Source organism: Olea europaea, chromosome 14, assembly GCF_002742605.1.
Source record: "Olea europaea var. sylvestris chromosome 14, O_europaea_v1, whole genome shotgun sequence".
Classification (NCBI taxonomy): Eukaryota; Viridiplantae; Streptophyta; class Magnoliopsida; order Lamiales; family Oleaceae; genus Olea; species Olea europaea.
In genome coordinates, this window is record NC_036250.1 from 2,893,958 (window position 1) to 2,903,715 (window position 9,758).

Here is a 9,758-nt window from a genome sequence, read left to right on the forward strand (position 1 = left end):
TGAGGAGGCAGGAGTTGGGACTCTCGGTCTGAACTGGAAGGTCTGTACCGTATAAAGAAAGAAGTCAAATCGGGGACCTACAAAATAGAAGGGCTAGATAGAAAGACACTGCCTCATCTATGGAATGCAGAACATCTGCAAAAGTATTACAAATGAACTTTATTACGATCTTGTCTTGGTTGTTTTAATGAAACAAGTTCGGCCACCACTTCAAAATCAGAGGAAGCATTGAATATGACTACGAAATTATTATATTAAGCAACACTTCACCTCGCACAATATAAAACAAACAAAACGGCTGAACTTCAAAGACTCGCGTAAAAAATTAAATGCAAGTATAAATGAAGCACAAATCAAATGAGCATACATGTTAATTAAACAACATCAATAAATATGAAGAAATGAGAATTTTCATTGATAATTAAAAAATATTACAAGTTGGGCTTCAAGGATGAATAACAAAAATAAAATTACAACGTCCTATCTAAGCAGGTAGGGGAGGAGGAGGCATAAATGGAACTATGGCATTGGGGGCCACTTCTTGGACATCAGCTTCTTGTTCATAGGCCTCATCTTCTATCTCAATGACCTGGCTTTCCTCTGCTGGAGTTTGAGGCTCACTACCCTCTTCCAAGAACTCTGTCCTTAGCTCAGAGGTGTTGATAGCTTGGAGATTGGCTTCGATCCACTCCACTATCTCCGTGTAGGCATACCTCCGCTAGTAAGCACCAAAGCTTTGGTATGCCTCTGTCAAATGGAAGTTGGCGATATATCTCTTCTCTACCTTACTCTTGGCAAATTCAGCCTCCTTTCTCGCAACCTCTACCTCTTCCACTATGCTAGAGATTCGGGAGATCAATTGACCCACCTTTATATCTCTTCTCTGCCTTACTCTTGGCAAATTCAACCTCCTTTCTTGTAACTTCTACCTCTTCCACTATGCTAGAGATTCGGGAGATCAATTTACCCACCTGCTCTTTCAGAGCAACATTCTCTTTATTGGCCAACTCAAGAGACTCAGCAGCCAGCTTTTGATGGGCATCAAATGTCTCCACCCACTTCGTCAAAGAGGCCACCTCGCTTTGCGATAAATGACCTCATACTTCAAATCTTCAATTTTCGCTAACATAGAAGAGATTCATGGACTCTTCAGCTTGGCATTTCTTCAAAGCCTCTACCTCGCCTGAAGCCTTCTTTTCTACGTCATCAACCTCAGTAACTTGGGTCATAAACCCCTTATTTTTGTTCATGAGGTTTTTAACTAGGGGCTTAGCAACGATAGCTGTCCCAAAGGCCCTTGTCGTTTAGTTCACCATGGTGGTGAAGACATTAGCACACTCATTGGACTTGATGAAGGATTGCTAATACTTCATCCAATACTTGTAGAAAGTAGTTGAAGCAGTTTGCACTTCTGGAGGTAGCATCGTCAGAACCTCTAGAGCTAACTTCTCATTCCGGCAAGAAACTGAGAGCTTCAGGCAAAGGGTGCCTTCTTCGACGAACCAAGGAGGGCTTTACTTCAGTGGCCCTCTTCTGGACCCCTCTCAAAGCAGCAATTGAAGCTATTATCAACTTCTCCCCGGCTGGAGATTTGGAATGAGGAAGTGGTGGGTTGGTAGTAGACCTACTAAGTCCAGTAGCAGAGAAGTGGTGTTTCTTCTTGGGACCTCTTCCACTTTTTGTTTCTCCTTATCTGCTAGGGGAGGTCTCCTAATAGCCTCTTGGCTAGCAGCTTCTCTGCTAACCTTCTCAACTTGGTCCCTTACCTATTTTCCAGCAACAGATGAAGGCTTCAGCACTTTACTCCTAGCCGTGGAAGTGATAGCCAAAATAGTGGCCATATCAGGAGTAGGGTGCCTCCTCTTCTCAAAGTTATCTGCAAGGTAAGTCAATCATATCAGAACACAATCCATAAATTGCACAGATTGACAAATTGTTAAAATTCCTATGAAGGTACCTCTCCTGGCCATCAAGTTAAATTCTTCAAAAAATCATCGGGAAATGACAAGTCTCTTGAACTCCCTTGAAGAAGTTGGGTGCAAGTAAACATCTTTTATAAGATCAAGTTCTGACGAACTGAACTTGAACCTCTCAACCACCACTGCAAAAAGGAGCACAACATCAGACATTGCTTCAAAATTATGAATCTACAAGGTAATAAGGTATGACACTTACTGGTTTCGAAGTAGGAGGTTGAAATTGGCACATGGGGGGATGGTGTTGCTCTCGCACACCTGCCACTTTTCTCTTACCCAAAACCATGTCTCCTTCCACCCTTTGATGGAGAAAGAAAGACCTATGACAAAAGGGGCTTGTAATTCCCATGGCATAGGGAGTACCATCGCTTAGAATGCTTTTTGCCTAAAGGCCTAGGCTGAAGAAGTGTCTGAAATACATGAAGGGGCATGTTCTCGCCTAATGAGATATCCTTCCAAAGGAAGTAGAATCCCACTAATTGAGCCCATGCATTGGGGACGAACTGGGTAAAAGCATATCTGTATAGTTTAAGGATGGTTCTAAAGAAAGGATGTAATGGCAATCGAAGCCCTGCCTTCAAAAGAAATTCACTGATGGCCACACATCCCGATCCCGATTAATATGCTCACTCATCAAAAAAGGGGGCTAGGAGCTCTATATCATAGGGAATACAATATATCTCCCTATGGGTTACTAAATGAGAAGCATCTACAATGGACGAAATTTTTGAGGCCCCCAACCCTTCTCATCTGAACCACCTCTCACTATTGGAAGATAGCTTTGACCAGCATTAATAGCCTTAACCAAGTCCACAGTACTTGTGATTTCAACCCCCATTTCAGCAGTCGACCCCATCACATCTACCTCATCTTCAGATGATGACGATGCCATGTAAGTTATAAAAGTTAGAAAAATTTTAGATACTTACAAAAATCACTCAAAAAGGCTAAAAGATGTCTGAAAATCCTAACACAAAAAGCTTGAAGAAGAAGAAGAGTAAGACAAAAGTACAAAAGCGCAAGGAACTTAAGAACACAAAAATAATGCAAAGGCCAAAAGTGATTTTTGCTCAAGCCTTTGCCTTTTTATAGGCAACGAGCTCTGATTCTAACCATTGAATTCGAAATTAAATCTCTCAATGGCCGATTCGACAATTAAATCCGAGCCACTCACAACATTTGCCATTTCATATTCTGAGGTCGAGATTACACCGTGACCACCATGCGTGCCAATTCGCTTGGGAGAAGAAGAAGAAGAAGCACGCTATCACAGCCATCATTGCGCATTAAATGCAGCAATAGTTGCATGTATCGGTAGGCAAACCATTGTTAGCTATCCTTTCTAGAAATTGCAAACGACAGTTAAACATTTCAACACAACGCTCGATAACGCCTCGCACTTTCCAAAGCTGACCTTGTACAACGTCTGCAATATCTAACCACCTCATCCACATTACTGAAGCTCAGCACTTCGGCATATATGCATTACTACAACCTTGAAATAAATGAACATTGCTTCTCCAGGTCATCTCAGTTAAACAAGAACTCTAATTTCCACATGAAATGCTCACAAATTAGACTTGCAAGACTGTAATGTCACCCCACCAAAAAATTTTACTTTTATTCTTCCTTATAAAATATAAGTTCTATGTATCACATGAATGACTATACATAGACTTTGGGGACTATTGTTACCAATCATAAGTAATGTTCTCAATGAGGTCCATATGGAAGCCCCATGATCATACACGTGGCATTGGGTCAAGAATAAAGGAGGAGTTATAGAAGAGGTCAACGGCCGGGGTTGCTACACTTAAAGTTGAGGTCATTTTCCTAGAATTTTTTGAAGTGGTCCTAGCCTTTGTTCATCGAAAGTGTGGCTAATTCCTTTTGCCAAACCACATAGCTTACAAAGTCCTGGACGCCCGGAAGAGGGTCTGATAAGCGTATCATATGAATTGATTGATATGACGTTCTCATTAAGTAGATGTCAAGAATGTCAGCCTAAAGATGTAGATCCTTTGTTTAATGTCTGTCATCTAATTAATGTGAGGTAGAGTTGATGTGACACCAAGGTCTAGCAGATCAAGCCGTATGGATTGGATCCAACGGTAATCACGTTGACCTGGTCACTATAAATAGCTATTCTTGTAACATTTAAAATGATGGATCTTTGAACCAAAAAGAGGACATAATATATATATATATCTTCCTATAAAATTGTTCATTGTTTCCATCTTCTTCTTCTACAAATATATTCATTTACAGTCAATATATTACAAAATACGTCCAAGTGTATATTGTCTTTGAACGACACTTGTTGATTCATTTTTTCAAGGTCAACAATTGTCATAGTCTTCTTAAATTTTTTTGGAATTTTTTTGCTAGATCATTACATTTTTTAAGTCGAGTGTTGAAAATGAATAGCACTTATGAGGGCCGTTATTGTATTAAGGAAAAAGAATAAAACTCTAGCCTCTATTGAATTCATGCATTTTTACTTTTATATATTTTGTTTCGGCAAGTCGATATTTTGTTTGATTTATGTATGTGAAAGGTTTGTTGTCCCAATGTGTGTGTGTGTCTGTTATTGTACCAACATTCAATGAAAGGGTATATAGATCATATGGAAGTGTTCACTTTACATGTGAGATACACGGGATCGATTCCCTTCAACGACACTCATCCTTTTAATTTTTGAACGCAATAAATAATAACTAATAATTGTACTAACCTTCGATAAAAGGAAGTGTAGCGACTTTGTATGTGAGAAGTATGGGATTCTTTTCCATGCACTTCTACCCTTTTTATTGTTTTTTTAATTTTTAATACAATAAATATAAACTAAACAATTATATATTATTAGTTATTCGCTTTCGAAATAATTTCTTTACAAAATTTATTGACTCAAATTATTACTTCATAATATATATACTTTTATTGCTAAGTTTTATCAATTTATTTCATAAAATTCGAATTTGAACAATCTGAGTACTGTTCTTTATACTTCTAAGAGTTCGAAAACCTCTTTTTTTAGGGTAAAAATAATTCTAGTTCTAAAAATCATTGTTTTAAAATTTTACGTACCCTTCGCCTAAGCTCGAAACTTTTCTTTACCGCTTAATTATGTTTTACGAATAAACTTCATCTTGTCTCGCTTAAATTTGTAAAAAATCTTGAAACTTGATAATACATATATGATTAAAAAAATTCTTATTATTATTGGTCGTATTGGATTATATTTTCAAATTGTATATCTGATTTTAGTGCATTTTTATGTTAAATGAGATTTTTTAAAATATTATTTAATTAAATATTCACAAACAATCCTACTATTGTGGCTATCAACAGTCAACGACCGTCCTAACTCACTCGAAATCCTGAATTCACCATTGACTACATGTTCAATGAAAATGAGTCCTACAATAGGTCACACGTACATTTTACATTTGACAAGCTCACGAAAAAGCTACTGAAAAGTTAGTTAATACCTAATAAGAATAGCATTGGAGCTATCAATTATCAAATTCTAAATACAATTTTCAATTACATATTAAGTTTATAGAATATAGATTTCAATTTCTAATATTTTCAGGTGACATATTTTAGTTTATGAGAGCACAACCAAGAGATTGCCGAATGGAAACATGTTTCAGCTCCACAATTTGTATTTTGGGTGTGCTTATTTTGCTGCTCAACATCTTATTCAAGGTTGGGGTAGACGAGATGCACTTGCTCTGTTTTCTCAGTCTGAAATGACGAAATGGATGATAATATAATAAAATCTCTCTATAATCATAATGTTTGAACCATACTAATTTATTTCTATAAGGATGTCATAACTTGATGGAGTTACAATCATTATTGTTTGACTTAGTTATCCTTAATGCAGGTGATATAGAGTTAAAGTATGCACTATATTAATAATAAGTTGATGCAGCATATCAAATTGAAAAATAATGTTATTTGCAGTCCTTCACTACTACAATTGCCCTACGTGACATACACCGATACACGTGCTGTTAGTGATTTAATATATAAGACAAGAAAAAACTATCATGAAAACAAATTCTTTGAGATGAAACCAAGAAAAAAAATAACTTATTGCAATGTATAGTTTATTCTTATAATTGATCCACGTTGGGATCCAAACTTAGAGATTATTTTCATATTAGAATATTGCAACCCTAGCATTGAGGTGAAAATGAATGATCATGTACTAAATTCTACCCTTTTTTCTTTTAACCTTAAATACCAGACGTTTTATTTTCTTCTCACACTTTTTTAGGTCCCCTTTAACCATTTCAGCTGCACATAAAATATGTAAAAGATAAATGAATTCCACTCACTTCAAGATAGAAATTATCTATTTGTAATTGCATTTTCAAATTCTACTCTCTTTAAACCCAAGAAATGAAAACAAAACTTCAAACTATACGTGTTAGGTTTTGATACCCAATAAATCTTGGACGATGAATTAAAACATGAAATTATATTTTCGTGGACCTCGGCCAATGGTAAATTGATTACCAACAACCAATTTTTAGGCTCGACCTAAAAACAATGTTGATTGTTGAAAGTAGTTTAAGAAATTGGTGTTACTCATGATTCATATATTTACCTATTGGACGGTTCTTGGATCTTGGCCCATTTAACCCCTTTCTTGGTCCAACTAAAGCCCAATATACATCTATATAAATATATGATTGTCTCGCCCTAGCCGTTTTTGTGTGTGATTTGTATGAATCTTGAGGAAAACATCGCTGCTATAGAAGAGAGAGAAAATCCTTTGCTTTGTGGAGAAAAACTTTTGGCTGCCTTTGTGCATTTGGTCTCCTTTGTGTCTTCCTCCGTTGATTTTCTTGCCTTTATGGCTGCAAATCAACACCAATATTTTATCCTTTGTGAGTGAGATTGAGAAACAATCATAAGTGAATATATTGACAGTGGGTCGGAGCTTTTGGATTTGTTCTTTAGTAGAGAAAGGTAACGTAAAACTGAATTCGAAAATTATCGTTTCAAAGATATTGGATTGAGCTTCCTCAAAAGTAAAACATATAATACTAATATTAACACTAGTTCTGAATTTGCTAGCTAGAACATTTGCCAGTTTCAACAGAGCATTGTTTCAATCTCTTCAAGTCGACTACAATAATGCTAATGTTATCTTTGCTACCTCGAGCCATGGCCAACTTCACAAGAGCTGCTGCTGCCTGTGTAGCAGGACTTTCATTGTTCATTTCTTGTCCATGAGTAGCTCGATCAGAATTTTTCGGCCCCAAGTGGCCATATAGAAACCTTCTTGCGAGTTGGCATGCCAAATCATTGGAAATTACATCCCATAGACCATCACTGGCTATTATCATAAACTCATCCATTTCAGTTCTACCAGTGACTGTTACTTCAGGTTCTGGTATCACGAATGGTTTAAGGTAATAATCCCCTGCAATAAAATCCCACATTAATATCACTATTCAATTACTTTATTATTATTATTATTTATTTATTTTTTGTATTGTCTAGTGTTATATGTACCTATGGACCTTGTAGTTGAAAGAACTCCAAAGACACGATGTCCGTTCCAATTGATAACCTTTCCTCCACAATCTTCAACTCTTTTCAACTCATCAGCTCTTTCAGGCTGCAAAGAAAGAAGACACAAATTTAGGATACGCGACGAATCCACAAACTATATATATTTCAAAGTATAGAAAATTGATTATTATTACTTTAAAAATTAAGAGAATCCAAATGTGAAAAATTATAAATCAAAATATAAAATGGGGGATGTTTATTCTTATTTTTTCAATTATAGATAAAGTAAAATTCATTTTTTAACAAAATTCCAAATCAAATGTTACCTGCTTGAAAAGTTTAAGATCTAAATATTAAATTATTTCATAGTATCCTTTTGTAGTTAATATAAAAATACTAGATAAATTAATTGATTCTATCTACATTAAAATAGAGTAATTGCAAAACTCTTCAATTTAATTTAAATTTTTTAATAAAATAATATTACACAAAAATCGAAAAAATTTCATTCATTTACAACCTTTCATTTTTTTCGAAAAAAATACTATTCAACCCATTATAAAACCAAATAATGGAGCCAAACGGGGCTCAAACTTGTAAAGATAAGATAAGATAAGATATACTTATTTTAAATTAGATCTCATCTAACTATTACTTGTATAAATAATTAGGCCGATCTCAAATTCGAAAGGTTCAAATAAGAAAAGCATGTTTTTCAACCCAACTTTTAGCCCCAAACATACAAATTTAAATTTAAATTTTTATCTAAATCAAAGTTAATAATAAATTTTAAACACGTATTCATCATCCTTACAACTTTTCAACTACAAATTTCATAAATTTTTCTTAAAATCTACTAAAAATTTGATTTTAATCCGACCAAATAGGAACTTGGGAAATTGGTACTTAACTTATGTTAAGTATCGGTGACATAACACATCATTTAATTGATAAATTCATGCTTAGTAAATTACTATTTACTTCAGCTAAAAAAATAATTTTTACGAGATTTAAGAAAAAGGAAAAAAATTTAATGAAATATATAATTGTAAAATTGATACAAATTGTAAATTCATGATTGAAAACGAGTTCTGAAAAGATAAATTTTAGCATATGGGGGCGAAACGAGGTTAAATCTCTTCATCATCTCTGGAAGATCCCTTTGACAAAAAAAAATATTGCATGAAACATGAATATACCTTATGATCAATAGATAAAGGTATGGCAACTCCACCACGTGAAAGCACAGCCCTTGAATCCCCACAATTCGCAACCACCACCGCCTCTTCCCCCACCACTGCCACTGTCGCAGTTGACCCCATCGCGGCCACTGCCTTCCCATTCTTATTAACCTCGTCATCCATTTCCTTAAAACCCGCCACCATCACCTCTTTCCAATTAATCTCTTCACCTTCTTCTTCCACTCTCTTCGCCACAAACTTGTGCAACCAGTGGCGGCAAGCTTGTGCCACCCGTGATCCACCGTGGCCATCATATACTCCGAAAAAATCATACCTTTTACAACCCTTGGTTAAAAACCCTACCTCCGCCGCCACCGCATCCTCCATTTCCTTCCGTCTCCCAATAACCGATATTGAACCGTGAGAACCAAACTCTCCACCATCCCAATTCTCCCTCCATGGCCTCCTCTTCCGTAACTGATTGAATTCCTCACTTTTCATTGACTCCAAATCATTTCCTTTTAGCCTTATCTTATAATAGACATCTCTGTCGACGACGGCAGAATTTTTCAGATATAATGACTTAATTCTCCGGAGTTCCTTTCTTCTCCGGACAACACTTTTCACCTTGTCAATTCTTTTCCTAATATTCAATCCCGGTGACTCCTGATTCTGATTATGAGCTATCATCTTTCCTCAAATCTAACTGAATAATGAATAAGATTGTGGAAGAGAATTTAGAATTAATATGGGGATTCTGGGAAGATTATGGACTCTTGATTTTTCTGCAGTCGGTATAATTGTCGCCACGTGGTGAGAAATGATGCAGTCAAGTATGAGACCAGTAGATACAATGACTCAGACAATTCACTGAAAGACGTGGTGAAATCTTATTGGATGTTCACAAAACGTGGCATAAGATCTAATTTTAGCAGATTCGGCGGCCAGTTGGTTGGGCCCATTTAAAAAATCTCCATTCTCCAGAAGTGGCGCCGCCTATGGAAATTGGACACTATTTTAATCATGTTTTGATATTTATTTTGAATTTGGGACGCGTGTCGAATGA

The 9,758-nt window shown here is 35.9% G+C and overlaps 1 protein-coding gene across 1 annotated transcript; it reads right to left on the bottom strand.

Moving 5' to 3' along the window:
* Positions 1-6,957: 6,957 nt before the first annotated feature.
* LOC111408790 (probable protein phosphatase 2C 51) lies at positions 6,958-9,489 on the bottom strand. Its single transcript, XM_023038558.1, has 3 exons — positions 8,711-9,489; positions 7,512-7,617; positions 6,958-7,419 (listed from the first exon to the last, which is right to left on the bottom strand). Exons 1-3 carry the CDS (start codon positions 9,380-9,382, stop codon positions 7,067-7,069), a joined length of 1,131 nt encoding a protein of 376 aa, XP_022894326.1. The 5' UTR covers positions 9,383-9,489; the 3' UTR covers positions 6,958-7,066.
* Between the last annotated feature and the right edge of the window lie 269 nt (positions 9,490-9,758).